The 24229-nt window shown below is 44.2% G+C and overlaps 1 protein-coding gene across 7 annotated transcripts in view; it reads right to left on the bottom strand.

The window, feature by feature from the left end:
- The window catches only part of SYNJ1 (synaptojanin 1), a 100100-nt gene that overhangs the window by 62266 nt on the left and 13605 nt on the right, over positions 1–24229 (bottom strand). For all 7 annotated transcript variants that reach the window (XM_056109352.1, XM_056109353.1, XM_056109355.1 and 4 more), the window contains exons 3-6: positions 14099–14185; positions 11509–11776; positions 6809–7034; positions 4629–4712 (exon numbers count right to left, since the gene is read on the bottom strand). In XM_056109352.1, coding sequence (XP_055965327.1) covers positions 4629–4712; positions 6809–7034; positions 11509–11776; positions 14099–14185 — 665 coding nt within the window. The remainder of the gene's footprint in view (positions 1–4628; positions 4713–6808; positions 7035–11508; positions 11777–14098; positions 14186–24229) is intronic.

Here is a 24229-nt window from a genome sequence, read left to right as displayed (position 1 = left end):
GGGCTAAGAGGACTATATGGGATGCCGGGGATCAAACCCAGAACAGCTATGTGCAAGGCAATTGCCCTACCCACTCCACTGTTACTCTGGCCCCTTGGAAGACCTCATGGCTTATTTCTGAGCTTGCTATTCTTTTTTCTTCTTTTTCTTCCTTCCTTTTTTTTTTTTGGTTTTGGGCCACACCCAGAGGAGCTCAGGTTTTATTCCTGCCTCTCAGCTTAGAGAACTCTCCTGGTGGTGCTTAGGGGAATCTATTCAGGGCCCAGGAATCAAACCCAACTCAGCCACTCACAAAGCAGGTGCCTTACCTGATTTAGTGTTTCTCAAGCTGAAGGGTTGGCATTTCTTTTTTTTAAATCAATATCTATTTTTCAGTTTAAAAAAAAAATCAGGGGCTGGAGAGATAGCACAGCGGGTAGGGCGTTTGCCTTGCACGCGGCCGACCCGGGTTCGATTCCCAGCATCCCATATGGTCCCCTGAACAACGCCAGGAGTAACTCCTGAGTGCAATGCCAGGAGTAACTCCTGTACATCGCCAGGTGTGACCCAAAAAGCAAAAAAAAAAAAAAAAAAAAAAAAAAATCAATGATGTATTTTTATTCCTCTTCTGCAAATTCCTTTAGAATGGGGAGGGAAATGTTTTTGCTTTGAGATACTCCTGAAATGAATCCGTTCTTCAAGGAAAGGCTGACTTTGAAAACTGCTAAGCTAAATATTTAAGAACTGCTGACCCAATCTTCAACCTAACCCAAGACATGAGGCAAGATCATTGACTGAGAACTGTGGACTTGTCTCAATCTCAAAAATAACTTTGGGGTCGGGGAGATTATATAAAGGGTAGGGCACTTGCCTTTCATGCGGCTGACCTGAGTTCAATTCCCAGCACCCCATATGATCCCCTGAGTACCATCAGAATTGATTCCTGAATGAGATGTAGGAATAAGCCCTGAGCATAGCCAGGGCCCTCAATTACTTTTTTAAAATTACTTTCTTTTTCAAGAAATGAGAGACTGGAAAACCCACCATTTTCAGCCCATATTTATAGGCTATTTGTCAGTCTGACTCTCTGTGTAGGCAAGCCACAGAACATAGATGGGAGGAAAAAGGAAGTCCTGCCTAAGGAGGATCCCTCTGATTTAAGTCTTCAGAACCCACTCTCACTGGATTATTGTTTGTTTGTTTCGGAGTCACACTCTTCTATGTTCAGGGCTTACTCCTGGCTCTTTGCTTAGGGATCTCTCCTGGTGGGCTAAGAGGACTATATGGGATGCCGGGGATCAAACCCAGAACAGCTATGTGCAAGGCAAATGCTCTACCCACTCCACTGTTACTCTGGCCCCTGGTTTTATGAAGATAAAAATAGATATTGATTTATCCTGTTTTATCTTCATAAAACCAGGAGGAGGGCCCAGAGGATACTGGGATATCTCTTTGGGGGTTTTGTTTGTTTTTTAAATTTGAAGTATTATTTGGAGCAATAGCACAGCTGTAGGGCGTTTGCCTTGCACTCAGCCAACATGGCCGATCCGAGTTCGACTCCTCCTCCCCTCTCTGAGAGCTCGGCAAGTTACCGAGAGTATCTCGCCCGCACGGCAGAGCCTGGCAAGCTCCCCGTGACGTATTCGATATGCCAAACACAGTAACAACAAAGTCTCCAATGGAGACGTTACTGGGCCCGCTCGAGCAAATCGATGAACAACGGGAGGGCCTTTACCTTACCTTACCTTATTTGTTTAGTTTTGGGTGCCACACCCCGCAGTGCTCAGAGCTTACTCTTGGCTCTGTGCTCAGGGAGCACTCCTGGCAGGTCTCAGAGGACCATAAGGAGTCCTGATGATCAAATCCAGGTCAGCTGCATGTAAGGCAAATGAAGAGCTCTGCCCACCATCCCATCTCTCTGGCCCTGCCACAGGATTCTCTTGCACTCACCTATTCCTAAAACAAAAGCTTTCACATACCCTGCATCAAATCAGGGCTTCAGGAATGTTCTTAAAACAAATACTCCAACCCAGCCTTCTCTCACGGCAAAGGAGAATGGAGATTAATAGCTGGAATTCTTTCCCAAGAAATCCAGGGATAGATAGACACACTGTTTGCATATAGATAGTGCTAACATATATGCCTAACAAAACTCATACAAGTCAAACTGGTATGGCAAGAAGTCAAGAATTTTAGTGCAGCAGCTCAAGTGTTAGTGTTTGTTAACTCTTCCTGGCCTGCTGTGAGTAAACTGTATTATTCAACTGGTTCCAGAGGTTTGTAGTTTTTCTCCACACTACCCCTCCTAGATATAAGAATCAGCGAAGATCTTGGAAGTCAGGAAGCAATATTATTTTTTTCTGCTCATTTTCTCAAGACCATAGATTACGGTGCAAAATTTACTAAACAATATATACTTGGTGTTGAAAATGAATATGACTTATACTTCAGGGACTAAAGAATTATGAATATAGTAAAATGCAAAACCACTATAGCATTGTTCTCCCATTGTTCATCGATTTGCTCAAGTGGGAACCAGTAACGTCTCCATTTTGAGACTTGTTGTTACTGTGTTTCGCATATTGAATATGTCACGGGTAGCTTGCCAGGTTTTGCCGTGCGGGTGAGATACTCTTGGTAACTTGCCGGGCTCTCTATAATCTAATAATATACTCTACATGAAAAAAATCTTATAAAGATGAGATATTTATAACAAAAAAAAGGAAAAGAAAACAATAATCAATAAAAGGCAAGACAGAGGCAGCAGAAGAAATAGTACAGGTAGCAGGGTATCTGCCTTGCACACGGCTCACACCCCTGCACCCTGAATGGTCCCTTGAACATGGTCAGGAGTGATCCCTGAGCATAAAGCAAAGGATAATCCCTGAGCACAGCTAGGTGTGGCCCAAAAATCAAAAAGAGAAAAAAAAGAAAAGGCAAGTCAGAGAACACAGTCAATGTAACAGTAGATACTAAAAATTACAAAGTAAAATTTCAGCAGCAAATGTATTCTTACAAACAACATCAAGAATATGCACTTCTACAGTGCTGACCATGTATACCAGGCTCAAGTCCAAGTGCGCTTCATTTCATCGATGTTACAAGAGGCTAAAGAGCAGGTACTACTATTCTGTCATTACTCCTATTTTATAGATCAGTTGAGACATAAACACAGAATCCTTTGGCCAAGATCCTGCAGCTAGAAGTGGTAGGGATCCCAATAAACAAATTATTTTCAGCCCTAAGAACTACATTAGAGCTGTAATCCCATCAACGGCCAAAACCCAGATCTATAAAACCCTGCTCCCGGAAGAGAACAGCGCAGAGTCTCCTGCCTCCACACCTGGCTGTCCTCACCGGGGCCCCTTGGAGGAGGGTGAGTTGAATTTCCCTCCCCATCCCAAGGAGAGCCCTGGCAGCTGAAGACCTCCGGTTCCAGCCATGTTCGGACGAACCTCATGCATGAAGGGACCGGTAAAGGAACCCAAGTGTGCGGGACCTGGGGCGTAGATCTCCAAGTGTGCTCGGATTGGGACTGGGGCCTCCTCCACCCAGATTCCCCACCTTCCAGGTGTTACACCCACCAACTGGCCCTGGTGATGTGTAATCCCATCAACGGCCAAGACCCTGCTCCCAGATGCACACGGCCACAAATGCAACCGCGTGACATCTTATTATCTAGGTCTTACTCTGGTGAACCTGGCAGGCTACCAAAAAGTATCCTGCCCACACGGCAGAGTCTGGCAAACTCCTCGTGGTGTATTCAATATGCCAAAAACCAGTAACAATGATGGGTCTCATTCTCCTGACCCTGAAAGAGCCTCAAATGTAGCACTTTTTAAAATCTCAGGGCTAGGACGAAGGAGCTGTTACTGGGGTCTGCTCGAGGCGATCGATGACCAACAGGATGACAGTGATACAGTGATACAGTGAAGAACTATATTTTAATTTAATTTTATATTATGGGGGTGGGCCACACCCAGAAATGCTTAGGGGACCATTCAGAGACTGAGTAAGACAGTCATATGCAAAGCAAACACCTAGAACTCTATACTTTCTCCTCCAACCCCAACATCCTGTTGTTTTTTAATTTGCACAGACTATTAATCTCTAGCTATAGAAGCAAGGTACATATACAATATATTTTGAAATAGGAGATATGGAAACACTTCTGAAAAATCATCATGCTATTGAAACATCAAAAATTAAATATTAAATAGCTGAATTTCCCTGGCTGTTAAAAAAAAAGCATTAAAGGAAAGAAGGTCTGGGGGCTGGGGTGATAGCACAGTGGGTAGGGCGTTTGCCTTGCACACAGCCAACCTGGGTTCGATTTCCAGCATCCCATATGGTCGCCTGAGCACCGCCAGGAATAATTCCTGAGTGCAGAGCCAGGAGTAACCCCTGTGCATTGCTGGGTGTGACCCAAAAATAAAATAAAATAAAATAAATAAATAAATAAATGAAAGAAGGTCCAAGACAATTTCAGGAGTCTGTACTTAAATCTCACTTGTGAGGCTAGATCATTTTATTAGCATAATGAAACTATCGAAGTAAACTGATTAAACTATCCCAAATGTTTAGACAATACAGAAAATTTTCAGAGGAAAAAAAAAAAAGCCCACCAAAATAAACGCCAAATAACATACCTGTAAGCCTGGTTGCTCCCAGAATAATGGAACAGATCCCCGAATTTGTATGAAGGAAGAAACAGAATCATCCAAGTATACAACCTATGAGAAAATAAAGTACAGAGTATTTCCACAAAGCTGTCTTTTCTGTATTGAAGACAAACCCACTCATATCTCTGGCATGTTGCTTATATCGAACTGACCCATCTCTCAAATCCAAATTCTCCAAACAAAAGATTCAAAGTAAGCCACCAAATGAGTTTTTCTTTCCCTCTTTTTTTTTGGGGGGGGGGGCACACTTGGCGGTACATTGGGGTTACTCCCCTCTCTGTGCTTGGGTATTACTCCTGGCAGTAGTCAGGGGACCTTAGGTTTCCAGGGAGAGAATTCAGTCCTCCATAAATTTGATATAGATTAGTGATAGTTCCTCTCTCTGTAAGTACCATGCAAATGGGAGTCAGCACTACAGTATAGTGGGTAAAGTATTTGCCTAGCAAAGCAGCCAAAACAGGTTCAGTACTTGGCACCCATATATCACTTGAGCACCACCAGGAGTAATTCCTGAATGCAGAGCCAAAAGTAAACCCTGAGCATTACCAGCTGTGGCCCAAAAGCAAAAAAAAAAAAAAAAAAAGAATCATGCAAATGGTAAAAATATTAGCTTATGTCTATTCAGAACTTTAAAGAAATGGAATCCCCTTTAAATTTTAGTACTTAAATTTAAGTTTATATATTTCATCTCCTTTTTTTCTTTAGCTTCTTGTTTTATAAAAACTACAAGATCTGAGAGGGCTGGAGAAATAATACAGTGGGTAGGGTGCCTGACTCAGTCCTTGGCACCCATATGGAAACCAACCCTCACCAGGAGCCTCACCAAGCCTCACAGTGAGCAGAGAGCCAGGAGTACGCCCTGAGCACTTCTGGGTATGGTCCAACATAAAAAACAAAAAGAAAAGCAAAACAAAACAAAACAAAAAACTAGAAAATTTGAGATGGGCTGGGTGGAATGGCCTGGATTTACCATTACACAGTTTCAAAGACAAAAAATATGATAACTTTCAATTTTAGATGTTAACAGACCTACCATTAAAACTCTTTGTGGGGCTGGATCAATAGCAGAGTGGGTAGGGTGTTTGCTTTGCACGCGGCCGACCCAGGTTCAATTCCCAGCATTCCATGTGGTCTCCCGAGTACCAACAGGAGTAATTCCTGAGTGCAAACTTAGGAATAATCCCTGTGCATTGCCAGGTGTGATCCCCCCAGAGCCTGGTTCCTTCCCAAGCACACCTGGCCCCGAGAGCACTGCCAGGTATGTCCCTACAGAGGCCCCTTGGGTACTGGAAGGGTGACTTGTGGTTCCTGGCACCAAAGGACCCAAGTAACACAACACAATGACCCACTGGCCTGTCGGCCAAGAATTGCAAATATGGCCTCCTGAATACTGCTTGAGAAATGATGCCCCCCGCCCCCGCTGTTCCCCCAGCAAAGAAAAATTCTTCTTAAGGAATCTAGCTCTAATATTAATAGTTTTATTTTGTTGGTGGTGGTGTTTGTTTTCTGTTGTGCCTTTTTTTTTTTCCAACTTTTGGGGCTTTTGTGGGGATTTCTGGTTTTGGATCATACCCCCAGCTGTGCTCAAAAGCTAGCCTCTTGCCCTGCATTCAAGGATCACTCCTGGCGAGCATGGGAAAGCAAATGGGGTGCTAAGGATCAAACCTGGGTCAGCCAAGTGCAAAGCAAATGAATGCCTTACTCACTGTCCAATCTCTTTAACACCAAATAGTAATGGTTTTAACACTCAACACCAAAGCCTTTTTTCCTGGGAATATCACACAGATGTGTCATTTCTGTTATTCATTTGAAGACTAGTACCTAAATAAGTCTCAGGAAAATCTATATTGATTGTTGTTTGGGAGTCACACTCAGCAGTACTCAGGGCTAACTCCTGGCTCGGCACTCAGTAATCACTGCTGGTGGGGCTCTGGGAACAGTGATCAAACCAGGGTTGACCACATGCAAGGCAAGCACCCTTCTTCAGGGTGTACTTAAGGCCGTTGTACTTAAGGCCAAGTGGTTGTCAAGAACCACTATAAATGACAGTATATGCATCAAAATGAGTTTTGCCATCTAATCGTAAATGGTTCATTCTATTGTTATTTTCAGGGACTCTCATACGATATATGAATTAAGCAATATACCTGCTCCGTTTCCACAAAATTAGCAACATGACCATCATCATTGGTTCCCCGGACATTAAACCTGGTCCCAGCTCGCTCGCAGCTTAGTCTGGAAATGAGGCAAGCCTTGGCCTGCTTGTGCGCAGCATAAATTGTCCTGATTTCTACTCCACCACACATGAGGCGTAATAACCAGTCGTCACAGTTTACACCATAGTGCTTGAGATGCAAGTGCAAAGACTGATTCCTGGCAGAAAAAGAAATGAAATGCATTAGTGGGATGAGGAGCAGTTAACACAGTATACATTTTAAAAGCATGCTCTGGAACATCACGTATATTAAAAGGCAGCAAAAATAAAATCAAAATGCTATGCTAAGGCTCAGAAGCAGCATGGTAAAACAAGTCTGTGGATTTGAAGCCTGTTGCCCATAAAAAACAACATAGAGCTGGAGAGATAGCACAGCTGGTAGGGTGTTTGCCTTGCACGTGGCCGACCCGGGTTCGACTCCCAGCGTCCCATATGGTCCCCTGAGCACCGCCAGGAGTAACTCCTGAGTGCAGAGCCAGAAGTAACCCCTGTGCATCGCCAGGTGTGCAGGTATGACCCAAAAAGCAAAAAAAAAAAAAAGTAGCACTGGTTCTCCGCCCCCCCCCCGCCCCCTGCTGAGGACCGAACCCAGGGCCACAAGCATGAGAGGAGCATGCTTTCCCACAGAATCACAAAAGCACCTTAACATCTTTTAAGATAAGTAGTAAATATATGTGTATATTTCTGATTCTAGAACCAAAGTTTTCCCAAAGAGATTTCATAAACACATCTCCATGCTACATTGGAAAGTCGTACTTTAAAGGATTTTTTTTTGGTGGGGGGAGGGCTTTTTTTTTTGGGGGGGGGGTCATACCTGGCAAAGCTCAGGGGTTACTCCTAGCTTTGCACTCAGAAATTACTCCTGGTAGTACTCAGGAGACCATATGGGATGCTGGGGACTGAACTTGGGTTGGCTGTGTGCAAGGCAAATGCACTAACCACTGTACTATAGCTCCAGCCCTGATACTTTGAAGGGTTTACATGGTGGAAGGCTCAATACAAATTTGAATAGTCAGTGCTGGAGTGATAATACAACAGGCAGGGTGCTTGCACTGCATGCAGCAGGCCCAGGTTCAATCCCTGGCATCCCATATGGTTTCTTGAGCCCCTCCAGGATTGATTCCTGAGTAGAGAGCCAGAAATAAGCCCTAAGTGCTGCTAGGTGTTCCCCCCACCCCACCACTTCCCAAACAAAAACAACATAAAATTATAAGTTTGACTAGCCAGATGGGCTAGTAGCTACCAGATTCATGCATGCCTAGAGACTTCCACTGCTCTGAACACTTGACTCCAGGTAACAGGTGAAGCCTGCCTTCCAAATAATTTCCAGATCCCTGCACCCCCACCAACACACACACCAAAAATAGTAAAAGATGTGGATTCAGGTTGAAGTGATAGTAAGTGGGGAAAGTGCTTGCCCAGCATGCAGCCAGCCTCATTTGATGCCTGGTACCACGTAGTCCTGCTGGGTTTGGGCGCCAAACTCAAAGCAAACTAATAAAATGTGTCATTCTGGTAGGCCAGCTAGAAATTCATCTCTTCCTAGGCAATCAAGAAAGCACCCCAGAGGCAAAGAAGCAGTGGAATAGCATTCTCTGATGACTTATTTGTGGAACACACACAAACTTAAGTTTCTGTACTTAACTCTGACTTCCTCTGACCCAAAGCAAAGCTCAAAGTTCAGTGACCCAGTCTGACCAGGTCCCACATTCACTTGTTCCTGTTTAGAAAGAAGTGAGACTCAATGCATTCCTTCTGGGAGCACTGCCTTCTCTTTGCTGGCCCTGGGCTCCTTTTTAAACTCTCTTTAGACTCATCTCAGCTAGAAGCAGCTTCACAATGCCAACAGAGGAACAATACCTGGCTTTTGTGACAGGTATCTGCTATGCTCAACTGTACCCTGCGCTAATATTTCTCTAAGCCCTGAGGATAGGCACAATGACTTCTCAAAGTTTTCATCTGTCTATGGAAAGTGAAGCCTGAGACTGCCAGTTCCTGGCAAACTGCAACTCTTTGTACATTGTGCTCAGTTATGAACTTTGCCTCTGGGCTCTCAGCCATCCCTTTGCTCGGTCTGTTTCCTGCTGTCCTCACAACCTGCTATCCATATTTGCCACCTTGATGGAATAAACGAAAGGAAATGAGTCCTAGGGCCAGTGTGTTAATACAGCAGCTAGGGCATTTGCCGGAACATGCTCTCTGAGACTCAATCCCCGGCATCCCACATGTTCCCCCAAGCCTCCCCAGGAGTGATCCCTAACACAGAGCCAGGAGTAAGACTTGAGCACTACTGGGTGTGCCCGCCCACCACCAAAAACTAACTTTGGGGGGGGGGGTATCGTTTTTCTGTTCTTTGAGAAGGGCCACACCCAGAAATGCTCGGTGATTACACAGAGCTTTGTACCTACGATTCACTCCTGGCAGTGCTCAGGAGAACCATGTGGGATGCCAGGGATCGAACCTGGGTTGGCCATGTGCAAGCCAGGTGCCCTCCCCACTCTGCTATCACTGAGCCCCATTAGTTGTCTGGTTTAGTGTAGCAAAGGTGCTTGATGGCTGATGGCTGAGCCAACATACCAGGCAATTGGTTGGCCTCTCCGCCTCAGGAAAATTTTGCTCTTTTCATCTAAAGAATGTGGGGAAGCAAGGGAGGGGTGTAAAACAGCTGCCCTAAGCTCCCTCTGCAAGGATTTCAGTGTCTCTGCCATCAAAGAAATGTTTCAAGTTGGGGCCAAGGCAATGGCTCAAAGGCTGAAGTGCAGCCTGGCTTGCAGGAGCGGCAAATTCCCTCCCTGATATTGCACAGTGCCCTGAGCACCTGCGAGTGTAGCCCAGGAGGGTCCTGACATTGTAGGCCAAGCCTAAGCACTATATCTTCAGGTCTGCACAACTGGGATGAGTTTTGCTGGGAGGGGACCCAGGGTTCCGGGAACATCACTTGGGCATACCCCCCAAAAGGAAAAGAACAAATTGTTGAGTTGGCATTGAGCAGACAAGGCATTATGCCCCTCACCTAGAATGACAACCTGGTCCTAACTCCCACCTACACACACTGTCCTCTCTTTTGCACAGTCTCCAAGGGTCCAACTCACTACTAGTGCCATCAGCAATTTTTCCCCCTTCCAATGGGACAAAATCAATAAGCATTCAGTAGTAATGGCATTTCGAGGACCAGGGAGAGAGCTCAAAGGTTGGCAGGAGGCCCGTGTTCCACCCAGAACTCCACACCAAGAACTGCTTGGTACAGCCAAAACATTAACAATAACCATAAATTGTATCACAAAATTTGACTTGATTTACCCCCCGACTATCCATGTGGTGTGTGACCCCTAAGAGATAATGACAGAAGAAACAATGACAACAGCCATGTCCTCCCGGGGGTCAACAATAGCCTCTCACCAGGGGTCAGCACTGACAACCACTATGGGTGAGAGACGGTCCTGACTTGTAATGGTTCAACTGATGACACCTTCAGTAACTTACAAGGGATAATGGAATGGGACCAACCATAAATTAAGGAAGATTTGTCACATGATCTGAAACCTTCAGCATTCTGCCCTCCCCTCTCCAACAGGCTATGACTCAAGTTCATATACCTCCACAGACACTCCAAAATAACCAAGCTCTTGCTCTAAAATAACCAAGCTCTTGCTCCAAAGTCAGTTTTCTTTTTGGTTGTTTTGTTTAGTTTGGGGGCCATACCTGGCAGCGTTCAGGGCTTAGATCTGGCTCTGTGCTCAGAGGACCATATGTGGTGCTGAGGATCAATCTGGGGCTGGCTGCATGTAAGGCAAATGCTCTACCTGATGTAGTATCTCTCTCTACTGATCCCAAAACCCCCTCACACCCAGAATGGTTAGACTTGTGTGCACTCTTCAAGGCCCAGAGGGGAAAATGATGGGAAAGAGTGTGAGGAAAAGAATATACAGGGGGAACACCTTGAATTTGAACTACCCAGGGGGCCTTAGAGCAGAAAGAGGTGGCCTTTGCCTTATCACTCAGGGAAATACAGTCAAATACAATTCGTACACTACGTTCAGGAAAAAAGTCAAGGCTGTAAGGCTGGCTGTGAACAGTACAGAGCACATAACACTTGAAAATCTGGTCTGCTACAATAAGCAGCACTAACTCTAGTCACAAGGTTCAGTTTATCACTTGCGCCTGCCTAGAGACAGCACAGTGCTATCTCACAGTGCAGGATCATAAAACAGATCACAGTAACCCACTTAAATCCCATTTAAATCCCATTTTAGTGGCATACTAAACTTTACCCGGGCACGCGACTTTTTTAATCTGTGGCTCTTAAATCATGAGCTTCAATGTACAACTCAAGAAGACAGGAAGGCTTAGAAAGACAAAACATGCAACCATGGACAAGAGCTCAAAACGGAAGAATGGCAAAGGTTAGTAACACAACTGATCCATTCCTGGTTTTGAAAGAAACTCTGAAAATGTCTTTTCGGAAATGAAAGATCAGTTGAAATCAGGGAGAGTAAACAGCTTCCAGGTGCATTCAACTCCAATAAATGCTCAGTAGAGACCTGCCCTTGGACAGTGACGGTTCAATCTACCAAGTTCCCTAACTGAACAGCGTGCAGTTTCCCGAGGAGGGAAAAGAGGACACCAACTCACCAGAAGAACCTATTATCCGTGGTGTGTTCTTGCATGCTGCGATGGGCATTAAGACTCAGATCTAAACTGACTCCAGATGCAGACCAAGCAAAATAGAAGTTTCCTGAGTTCAACACTTTACGCACTTCTGAAATGCGATCCTCATCTGAAGAATCAACTCGGAGCGATATGAATTCAGTGGAAGTAACACGAAAAACCTCCGATTCTTGAATCTTTCCCACAGACATACATCCTGTGACTAGGACCAGATAATGTAGCATGGTATCACCTGCAGAAAATAAGAATTAAATGGGTCAAAGGTTCCAACCCCTCAAGCTATTCAAAATTCCTTCAGGCCTTCTTCTTTCACTTCTGTCACTGTCCTCCCATTGTTCATCGATTTGTTCCAGCGGGCCCAGTAACACTGTGAGACTTGTATCTGTGTTTGGCATATCAAATATGTCATGGGTAGCTTGCCAGGCTTTGCCGTGCGGGCGAGACTACTCTCGGTAGCTTGCTGGGCTCTTCGAGAGGGGCGGAGGAATCGAACTTGGGTAGGCCATGCTAGCTGCATGCAAGGCAAACACCCTACCTGCTGTGCTATCGTTCCAGCCCTGCTATCGCTTTTACTTCTATCTTTTAAATTTCACATTGCGATCATTTTAAATTTACCATGGACAGATTTAAGTTCTCAACTAGATTTTGGGGAAAAAAATCCTTGTTAAAGTACATTTAGTATGCTGAAGCACTTAAATATTAGCAGAATAATCTCAAATTTCTGTGAATGTTCCCCTACTTAACCAGGGTTATATAAAAGAAAGTTGGGCGGGGGGGGGGGGGGGGAGGAGGCTTGGGGCCACACTCACTGGTGCTCAGAACTTAGCTTACTCTCGTTTCTGTGCTTGGGGGACCATATGTGGTGCTGCGGATTAAGATAGTGTTAGTAGCCTGCACAGTAAGCCCCTTAACCTGCGTACTTATCTCTCTGACCCCATAACTATGTAAGAGTCATCAAATTAAGAAAAGGAATTTTGGGCCAGAGGGATAGTACAGGGGGGGTAGGGCGTTTGCCTAGCATGCAGCCAACCCGGTTCGATTCTGGCATCGTATCCCATATGTTCCCCTGAGCACTGCAAGGAGTGATTCCTAAGTGCAGAGCTAGGAGTAATCCCTGAGCATTGCTGGGTGTGACCCAAAAAGAAAAATTTAAAAAAAGAGGCATTGTCTGATGTGAGATATAATACAGAAGACAAAGCATTTATTTGCCTTGCATGCAGCTAATACCAGTTAGATCCCCAGCAGCTTGTAAGGTCCTCTGAGTACAATGCCAGGAGAAGCACTGAAGCACAGAGCCAGGAGTAGCCCCTGAGCACTTCTGCTGGTTCGCCCTAACACCCCACCCACCAAAAAAATAACTTGTTTTAACTTTCCTATCTTTCTTTTATGACTGGTAGGAATTTCAGATAAGATAGCGAATGTAAGAAGTCTTTGTAAAGAGTAAAGTGGAAAATGATATGCATATGTGAGCATGTGAGCATGTGAACTGGAGCTCTTATATGAGTAAAAAGTTTCTGGCAACAATTTCTGAAGCAATTTGGTATCCATAAATGCTCAAAGATTTTTTTAAATCCAATTTTGACAAGATCTTGCAACATCAATCTATGAAATTGGAATTCACAAGTGAGGTACTTTGAAAATGGGTACTGATAGAGGCAAATGTAGTCCCAAGAGTGGTGCAAGAACTTTTTTATCTTCTGGACCAATTTCAGTGTGTCAATACGAAGAATGGGAGATTCACTCAAACATTAGGTTCCAACAAATGTCACCACACTCTGAGTTACATAAGACAATATTAACTACACACCTCGGCAGAGAACTTTGTAAAAGACTAAAAGAAATAACCTGTTTACAGACTAAGGCTTCTCAGTCCAGTCCAAGAACTGTTGTGACCAGTTCACCGTAAGTAAAGGCGCTTGCCTGCCCATTTTAGAATGGAAACCAATGATGTCACTCATTCATCCTTTGCTTTTTCCCTCCATTTTGAAGGAAGCCATGGGTTGAGGTACATGAAGAGGCAAGCTCTGGATCTCATCACAGACCAATGACAAAGCAGGTTAGGGGACAATCTTAGGTTTTGGACCACACAAGGAGTCACACCATTATAGAGAAATTGGTTTATGTAAAGATAAATGTGCAGCACCAGGTAGCTTTAAGTGGCAGAATTATACTGGAGCTGAAGCCTTCTAAATACAAAAAAGATGTGCTCCCCGCCCTAAATAAACCAGATAAATGGTCTACTTCCCACTGAGACTTCTTTCCCAAGATGCTGTTAGGTAAAGGCAATGAGCAACGCCTTTCTCTTCTGACAAATGATACCAGCTTCTTACAACAGGACCCCATCTCTGAACTTAAAAGCACAGGGGCTGGTGCTTTGAAGCACGTCTTTTCCAGCAACAAACAATAACCCAAGACTGACTTCCTGAAACCTGAAAAGATGCCACCATACTTACAGCTCCAATACAGAACCCAAAATGATACATAGGCAGTCTTTCTCAAATCCGGAGAATCACAGAAACAGAAATCAATTAATTATACTGAATGACAAACTTACCGAGATTTAATCGCAGAACACCAAGGAGTCCATAAGCATCCAGTACTTTGGTGTATGTTCCCTTGATTGCCTCTTTTTCTGCTGATGCTACAAAAAAATAAGTTTTAAGGTTAAAAAAAATGACCTGGGGCTGGAGCGATAGCACAGCAGATAGGGCGTTTGCCTTGCATGCGGCCGACCCGGGTTCGATTCCCAGCATCCCATATGGTCCCCTGAGCACCGCCAGGAGTAATTTCTGAATGAAAAGCCAGGAGTAACCCCTGTGCATCGCCGGGTGTGACCCAAAAAGCAAAAAAAAAAAAAGAAAAAAAACAAAAAACCCTGAAACATTAGATCTAAATGGCTATATAAAGCCATAGTTTCAAATATAAATTTCTTTTCTTTTTTCTTTTTTTCCTTTTTTTTTTTTTTTGGTGTATGTGCGGAGGGTATATCTGACAATGCTCAGGGGTTATTCCTGGCTCTGTGCTCAGAAATTAGTTCGGGTAGTGCCCAGGGAACCAGGTGGGATGCCAGGGATAGAATCTAGGTGGGCCATGTGCACAGCAAATGCCCTACTATAGCTCTGGTCCCTCAAATATAAATTTCTGAATCTAAACCTGATATTTCAATGTACTGCATAAATATTTTTTTAAACTAGGAACTTACCTGGTTAAAAAGCTAAAGTATTCTTGCAGTGTCACCTACTAATCAAACCAACTTTCAGAGTCTGCACATTTATAGGTTGCTTTTTAGACTTTCTTTTCTTTTCCATCTCGATGATCTTAGCTTGCCTATTCTTAGTGAGGGCCACTGGTGATACCATTATGATAATCTACAAGGTCTTAACAAGAAATATCTCAAAGATATATATCTTTATATAATATATAAAATATAATATTTATCGGTCACGGTCCAGTCACGGTCCTCCCGTTGTTCATCGATTTGCTCGAGCAGGCCCAGTAACGTCTCCATCATGAGACTTGTTGTTACTGTGTTTGGCATATCGAATACATCACGGGGAGCTTGCCAGGCTCTGCCATGCGGGCAAGATACTCTCGGAAGCTTGCCGGGCTCTCCAAGAGGGGCGGAGGAATCGAACTCGGGTCGGCTATGTTGGCTGCTTGTAAGGCAAACACCCTACCGCTGTGCTATCGCTCCAGCCCATAATATTTATATTTATATATAATATAACATATAAAATATAAGATAAAATATAACAAAGAAATATCTCAACATACTTCTTCTGCTTCGGTTTTCATCCCTCCCCTCTTCGCCACCACCCCTTCCATCCCTTCTTAAGTTACATGAGACGCTCCCAGTTGCTCACATTCCTTCACATTTCCCTATCTTCATACAATAATCGCCTGCAAGGTCCCACCCAATCTTGGCCTCAAGGCTCCTGGAGTCATGGAAACTACTTCTCCAGGCACAGTGCTTTCCCAGAGCCCCTCAAAAAGTTGAAAAAACAGTTGAAAATATCCACAGCATCTTGTAGTTCCCACTGCTCCTTGAAGATAGAAGCTCACCCTAGTCACCCTTTACCCCTGACTGAGAGCAGTGTCTGGCCCACAGAAGATTGATGTTTTCAATGATGAAAGCCACAGCAAGCCCAAACTACACAGGTTAACACAGGAACTCATCAATCTAGTCTCCTCTGAACTTAAGTCTTCTATTATGAAGGTAAAACTACTCTGGCAAAGTAAAATAACTCACAGAATAATTTCCCTGGGGCAAGCTGCTGCCCTCCTATTGAGAAAAAGCAAAAGCAAATTAAATTTTCCAAATTTCAGGGAAAAGCCTGACATAGTTTTTAGCAAATACACACATTAAAAAACTGACAAGGTTGGGGAGAGATCTCAAATGGTCGAGCACAGCCCTAGCATGAGTGATCTCTGAGTTTGATCCCAGTCTTGTTATGAGCTGGAGGTGTTTAAAGGAGAAGCCCCACCAAGCCTCCAACCATTGCCAAGGGTAGCCCACAGGATCCAGAAGCAACACTGGGAATGATCCCTACTGGAAAAATGGCAAAGAACCAAGGAAACAAACCACAGCTAGAATCCCAAAGCACAGTTAGAAACAATACATACTAAGATTGAAAGATTGGGTCTGATCCCTCCCTCCCTGGATCATATGGGGTGCCAGGGATCGAACCAATCAATCAAACCTGAGTTGACAGGTGCAAGGCAAGCCACCTGCTATACTATCTCTCCGACCCCAAAGGGTCTGATTCTCTTTGTCATCATCCCTGTCCCTTCCAGCTTCTGTCCTGAGCTGTCCTTCCTTTTCCACGCCCCTCTCTGCACCCTCTCCTCACCACTGGGTGGGCTGGTTCACTCCCTGTTTACCATATTCTCTTCCACCTAGTATACAGAGTTAGAGTACAGTTTGGCAAAGCTGGGAAGTTTCGCATTAGAAAAACCTTAATTCCTATGGTCCACCCATTGTGGGTGTCTTTACTGCCAAGGATAGAGCTATCATCTCTGCCTCTTTCTGTGCTTAATTCTCTGTAATATTTCACATTTAGGATCTTTTCTTCTGTCTCCATGGTCTTTCCAGAGTCCTCCAGACTTGGTTGAAAAATCACTGCTCATGACCATAGCATGTTCTCTACTGCTACTTTCACCACCTTTCAGACTATTTTCACTGAAGTCCCCACTTCTGCCTAAGCAAGAAAGCTAGTGGTAGCTGGCAGCAGAGGCCCAGACCAAAGGGTCCAAATACTCAGTGAATGAGATTGTCATTGTTCTCCAGAACTGTGGTTTTCAACCTTTTTATACCTCAAACTGATGAAAATGAGAAATTTCTTGGACCACTAAGGCAAAACTAAAAAATAAGATTTCTCAGAAGACTATACACCCATATTTACAATGGTAGTGCTCTATGATCCAGGAAACCATATGTTAAATGACAAAACCTTTTCACAGATTAACTGGATACCTTTGCAGTTCCACATTGGCCTGTGGACTGGTACCTAAAAACCTCTACTCTACAATATTCATTATTAATGGAGACCTTTATCTTCATCAAACCACCAGTATACAATTACATGAGGATGTCACCAAGCCCTTAAGTTCCAGGTATCTGTATTTCAATATGCATTCCTAGCATTCTCATTATATTATTACTATTAGACTGTATGTTCAAAGAGCAGTTATACCAAGCGTTTAATGCCAGGCAGCACAAATGTAAAACCTTTCAATATAAACTTAAACACTTTTTATCAAGGAAAACATAACTTTCTCCTTAGTTCCACACTGTTAAGAGGACCACAAGCATACAAAATTCAATGTTAGATTCTACCAATGTTGAAAATACTATCATTAGGGCCAGGGATGCACCTCACCTGGAAGAGCACACACTCCTTGCTTATGTAGGACCCTGAGTTTCATCCCTGCACCACATGGCATTCTCCACAACCCCCTGGCAAGAACATAGTTGAGAGCAATGAATTAATCCATTAATAAAATACATGGGCCAGAGCAATAGAACAGGAGGTAGGGTGTTTGCCTTGCTTGCGACCAACCTGGGTCTGATTCCCAGCATCCTATATGGTCTCTTGAGCCCTGCCAGGAGTGACTGCTGAGCAGAGTCAGGAGTCAGTCCCAAGCCCTGCCAGGTGTGGAACAAAAACCAAAACAAAATTTCAAAGCCACATGCTCTTTTGGCTTTAAATGTTTCCAGAAGAATTTTCTTCTTCACGACTTTAAAAAGACTTTGGATGGTTTCCTACTCTTCCTTCCCTACCTCCTGTGAGTTTGAAGACAAGGTCTCTGCCAGCCACTGGACCCCAGACAGGATCAGAGCAATGATCTTATGAAGAAATTATGTAGGCTGGAACCTAAGAAGTGTGGGATGGAGTGCACGGAGGAGTGCCCAGGGCAGAGCTGGAGTCCCGGCGGCTGCCATGGCAACAAAAGTGTGACCACAAGGATGGAGACGGGTCTCCCATGCAGATGGGGAAAGAGAACAAGGGAGAGAACTGGGAGAACATTGGAGAGGTAGGATAGGGTCCTGCTCCTGCATATGGTCCCTTGAGGACTTTTAGGAGTAACTCCTGAGCACAGAGCCAGAAGTCAGCCCTCAGTACCATCAGGTATGGCTCCAACTCCTCCTCCAACCCAAAAGAAAAACCTAAAATGGACACTGAAGTGTGGATTTGAACTGGAGTTACCAGCACATACTTAAGTTTTCACACCAGAAAGAAATGGGTATATCTAACTATTGTAAATATAAATATATAGACTTTTTCCCCCCAGTTTTTTTTTTGGGTCACATTCGGTCATGCTCAGGGGCTACTTCTGTCTTTGCACTCAGAAATCACTCCTGTAGGTGCTCAGAGGACCATATGGAATGCCGGGGATTGAACCCAGGTCGGTCACATGCAAGGCAAATCCCCTACCCACTGTACTATCACTCTGGCTTCATACTTAGACTTTCCTCTTCTACCCACTGATGGAACCTGAAACCAGTGATACTCTGATAGCCCTGACCCTGGTCAGCACCCAGATCTCACTTTCTATTACCATTCTCCAACAAATGGAATTAGGACTCTGTGGAGAAATGACAAATTCCAGGACAAAGGGTGGGGAGGTAAGATGAGGCTGGAATACATTCTTGCACCAGGAAGTGTTCGAAGGAAAATAGAGACACTTCCCCCAAATGCAGATGTTAACTTCAAAGCCCTGAGTGGCAGGATCTGTGCAGTTTGAGTACCAAAAGCGCAAGAAGCAGATCCGAATTCACTAAATAAAACTATAAATTGAAAGCAGATGAGGAATGGGATACTTATGAAGTCCCAAAGTACCTAACTTCAAAACACATAGGAAAAAAGTCTGCTAAGATGCCTTCCAGGTAATACCCGAACCAACTCACTAAAGTGGACACCAACGACAATGGGACCTGTCCAAATGGTGCCACTAGCAGGAAGCTCCACTGCTTGAGAAACTGCCCTGCCAAGCTGCAGAATCTGCATCTGTGCCTATAAACTCATGACACGAACCCAAATGGAGGCACCTGCTGCCAAACATCTAGCCTTCCTCTTCTGAAATGTCACCAACGAACTTCTCTCGACTTAGGGAGACTCGTGAAATGCACAGATCTGTGAATGCACTCTTTCTGCTACAAAAGTCAATGTTGGGAGAGCTGGCAAACTTAAAATGAAGTCTAAAAACCACCACCACCACCACCCCGCCACCAGGATATATGGAAGATACAGAGGACCCACCCATACCTATTATTTTGCTGGCAAATAAACAGCCCAGCTTCACAACTAATCTTGAAAAGAACATGATGTAGTTGAGGTCCCTTTTCCAGGTAGACGGTGTGAGTGAAGAATCTGGGGCCTTCTCAGGATGGGGCCAGACAGAATCCTCTTTCTGAAGGCCCAGCAGCAACCACCCATATCTTCTAGCATAGAAATGGCCCAGTTCCACAACAGAACCACATCAAACTGCCAAGTCACCAATCCAGCTGCACAGCTCTGGTGTTGACGGCAGCATATGCAGGCACATGACACCTCCAAATTTCATATGCTGACAGCCCACTAAGAGCACAGCAAATTTGATGAGAATGTTGCATAGAAGTCCAGCAAACCCAGTGAGCAAAAACTGTAACACAGAAGGCTCAACTAACACCAACCAGCCCGGTAAGTCTTCAGCAGTGACTTTAGTAACAAAACTATGAGACAGAACAATGATCACAAGTTGACTTTCATTGCTCTGTTGATAACTCCATTTGTGTTTTTGTTGTAACAAGTGATATGAAGTACATTTGCTTATGCCTGATAAGGAGGGCAGGTTTGGGGTTTGGAAGGGAAACTGGGGACACTGGTAAAGGGAAAGTAACCCTGGTGGTAGGATTGGTGTTGGAACACTGAATGCCTGAAAACACTGTATTATGAACAACTTTGTAGAACTCAGGACAACTGTGTGTAAGACAAGCACCCTACCTGCTATATTATCATTCCAGCTCCAAAGACAAACCCTTAAAATAGCATACTATCCCCTCTCATACTTTATTCTTAATGAAGAAAAGTGTCCCCTATTTATGAAACTCTGTAACAAAGCTAATTAAATTACTGCCCCATTTATCTGAAAACTTTTCAGAAAATAACAAGTCTTCTACTAATTAAGAAAGCCACTGTAGTTAAAAAATACAGTAAGGGTGGGGTTGGAGCGATAGTACAGGTAGTAGGGTGTTTGCCTTGCATGCAGCAGACCCGGGTTCGATTCCCGGCATCTCATATTGTCACCAGAGAACCGCCATGAATAATACCTGAGTGCAAAGCCAGGAGTAACCCCTGAGCACTGCCACGTGTGACCCAAAACGCCTCCCCTTGAAAAATAAAAGAAAATACAGTAGGGGGGCTGGAGAGATTGTACAGCAGGCAGGCCAACCCAGATTCAATCCCCGGCAGCCCATATAGTCCCTCAAACCCCACCAGGCATGATCCCTGAATGCAGAGGCAAGAGTAAACCTTGAGTACTACCAGGTGTGACTCCAAAACAAAGGGAAGAAGGGAGGAGGGAAGGAAGGGGAAGAGAAACAGGACTGAGCCTAGAGTCAGAGAGACAGTTTAAAGGGCTGAGCATATACACTGCAAGTGAGAGGCCAAGAGTCAATCCCCAGCACCACATTGTCTCTGAGTACCTCTGGGAGGGATTTCCAAGTGTAGAATGTGAGTAACTTCAAGCACTGCCAGATGTGACCCCAAAACAAAAACAGTAAGAAAATAAAGGTCTAGAGAGAGCTCCATGGGTTACAGTACACACTTTGTGTGTAGGGATCCCAGGTTTGATTCCTAGTGCTAGAAGCTTAAGCAATGCAAGAGCACCCTCCACCCCAAGCAGTGAGGAGGGGGAATCCCTGAGCATCACTGAGTATGGTCCCAAAGCCCCCAAACCAAACCAAAACACAACAGAGCATTCAAGGTTCACGTTTCCCCAGCACTGGCAGAAGCTCACCTCTCTTCTTCAGCCCTGGTTTGCCATTTATTCCTATTTGAATCCTCACTTCTTGCTGCCATCTCATGCTGAAGCCAATGAGTCATGCTGTGTTCACCCCATCTTCTCCCTTACCTGCTTTTTGCAGTGTCTGTGAATTCTGCTATATCCTCCAGTTATCTCTGCCCACTTCAAATATTGCCCTACCTTCCATCCCGAACTGAAATGTCATTCTTCCAGCATTTGCTCCACTACCTCTGGCTGCAGTTAAGTCCCGCTCTCTTTTATGGGACAGTCACTTGTAGAATAACAACAATAGAAACAAGGTTTCCTTTCTTTACATTTTCACACCCCACACCCCAGCCCAACACAGCGACTCTCATTCCTGCAGTGGCTGAGTCTCTGCTGAAGGCACAAAATAAACCAAGAAGGTTTTGGCTCACATTAGTGTAAAACACTAGATAAAAAGAACATTGTAGCTTTGCCCTGGATGATATTTCAGTGCCCTTGTTACTGAAACTTAGCCATTCTGGGAAGGAGCATGAGGGTGAGAGGGTGAGGTAAGGTGGGGTTGCCTGCTCAAGACCTCACCTAGGTCTTAAACTCGGAGAGCTTAAGGGGTGGTTGGATGTGTGGGGAGCAGAGAAGCAAGCAGAGACCTAGCAGAAAAAGTAGGCGGGGGAGTGCCAAGGGGAACATACAGGGCGCTCCCTGCCTAGGCCAGCCCTATCTGTCCAGGGATCTACAGAGCTCTCAAAGAGGGAAATAGGCTCTGTCATTTCACAGACTGGAGCCTACGGAAACCTACCCTGCCTTTCACAAGTTACTGATGTCTGGCCACGAGTCTGTGTGACTGGCCAAGAACACCAGTTTCCAGGGAACTGAGGAAATTGAGTCGCCGATCAGGCATCCTGGAGGTTCAGCTAGGGTAAAGAGGCTGCACCTCGTGGGCTCAAGTTTTAAAAGGGAAGTTACTTACAGCAAAGTCCACTCTGAAATGGCTGCTCACACACATTGGGATAAACAGTTCCCAATGCCCAAAAGAGCTGCTTTTAAAGAGAACTTGAGGACTGGAGCAATAGTACAGCAGGTAGGGCATTTGCCTTGCAACAGGCTGACCGGGGTTCCCATATGGTTCCCTGACCACTGCCAAGAGTAATTCCTGAAGCAAAGCCAGGAGTAACCCCTGAGCATCACCAAGTATGACCCAACAAGCAAAAAAGAACAACTCTCAGCACTTTCCTTTATGCTTTCACCATTTCCTGTGTCATTAATCTACCGTGAACATACGTTTCCTGGAAGGATAGCACTATCTTCTCTCTTATGCACAGCACACTGAGGAGATGAAAAAATATTAAAAACTACAAAAAGCCCCAAACTTCATTAAGCAAGCTCAGTTAAAACTACAAAAAGCTCCAGACTTCAATAAGCAAGCCAATACATTAGTTTGCTCCATGCATGCTTACAAACTCTGTTTTTAAGGTGAACAAGTTCATAACTGAACCTACTTATGCTACAGGAAAGAAATGAAAATAAAAGTTGTAGAGAATATTTGTAGACTACAGAAAATACTTGGTAAAAATACATCAATTATTTCCTATCCAAATTTAACATTCTAATTGCTCTCCGCTACATTATTGGACCTGTTTGTGCTGTAGCTTAACCCAGTTTGGCTTTTACAACCCTATGTCGCGTTAACATAACTAGCATTTGGAACTGGTGGGGTCACACTCTGTTCTAACATTAAAGGTAAATAGTGGAGCATGTAAGGCACTTGCACTTCCCCAACTAGGGTTTGATCCCCGGCATCCCATATAGTTTCCTGAGTGCAGAGCCAGGAGTGAGCATTGCTGGGTGTGAAAAAAAAAAAAAAAGACTGTAGAGGAACAAGACCAACAGTATAGTGGGCAGGCTATTTGCCTTGCAGGCAGTTAACCCAGGTTCTATCCCCAGCACCCCATATAATTAGCTGAGGATGACAGCAATGGTCCCTGAGCACAGAGCCAGGAGTAAGCCCTGAGTCCAGCCAGATGCGGGTCCAAGGAAAAACAAAACAAAGAAAGATGAGACTAGAAACTAAGACATAAACAATCACACACTTCGGCCTTGGTTTTCCTGAGCTGACCCTACACAGAATACTGGTTACATGAGGATCACACCTGCACTGCTAATGCCTGTCACTCAACTTATTATCGAGACTTAATAATTGAATTGAATAATTGAATAATTGACTGAATAATTGAAGTCCTTTGCTTTTCACTTAATTCTACTTTGAGAATCATATAATTTTCTCTAACTTTAGATGCATTCCAAATAATTAAGCTACCTACTGAAGGTTCTGCGATCCAAAGTCAACATTCTGCTGAGGCTCAAACCTCCAGATGGGGAACAGACTGTCTTTCCTTAGCTGCCACAGCACAAAAGAAAGTCAATAAAAGTGTGCAAAAAGATGACAAATTAGTGTGAGCCCTTCAGAATTACAATTTGCCTGTGGTTGCATGCATTGCAGTTTGTGGGCAACCAATTTGCATTACAGGTGACACATGGGTGAACCAGCAAGCTGCCTCTCCTCAGAGGCTCCTAGAGCTCATGCACCCCAAGCTACTCATTTTCAGAAGAACGTGACTGGCGGCTAGCTGATTCATCGAAGACCATATAACTAGCTGGCAATAAAACCTCATCACAGTTCATCATACATAACAGAACTTTCATTTGAAAGGAAAAGGTTTTCCTTGCATAATTAACTTATTAAAATTCCAACTCAAAGACATAAAACCATCCAAATTAGGACTATGTAAACTGCACACTAAATGTGATGCAATTTAAAGAAGAAAAGAGTCTTTCACTCATTCAAGCAACAAGTATTGTGCCAACATCCTGGCAAGGCTCTAGGAACACAGAAATTGAGGGGTCTTATACCTTCTCTTCCTTCTCTTAGGAAGACAGGCATTATATAATCACACAAGTGCAAAATTATACAAAGTTCTATGATGGCATTCTAACAGACTGCAATTGGAAGAAGTAATTTAAAATTGTTTATTAGAGAAGGGCAGTAATTAGAATGGGTCAGCCTGCTACCTGAGGAAGTGACCTTTATGCTGAAATCTGAATAAATAGTAAGTCAAACAAATGAAAAGTGATCCTGAAAAGGTCTCTGACAACATATATGAGTTGACCCAGCAATTCCATTCCTAAGGAAATATACACA

This window comes from Sorex fumeus, unplaced genomic scaffold (assembly GCF_029834395.1).
Source record: "Sorex fumeus unplaced genomic scaffold, SorFum_2.1 ptg000265l, whole genome shotgun sequence".
Classification (NCBI taxonomy): Eukaryota; Metazoa; Chordata; class Mammalia; order Eulipotyphla; family Soricidae; genus Sorex; species Sorex fumeus.
This window is presented reverse-complemented; position numbering and strand designations above follow the sequence as displayed.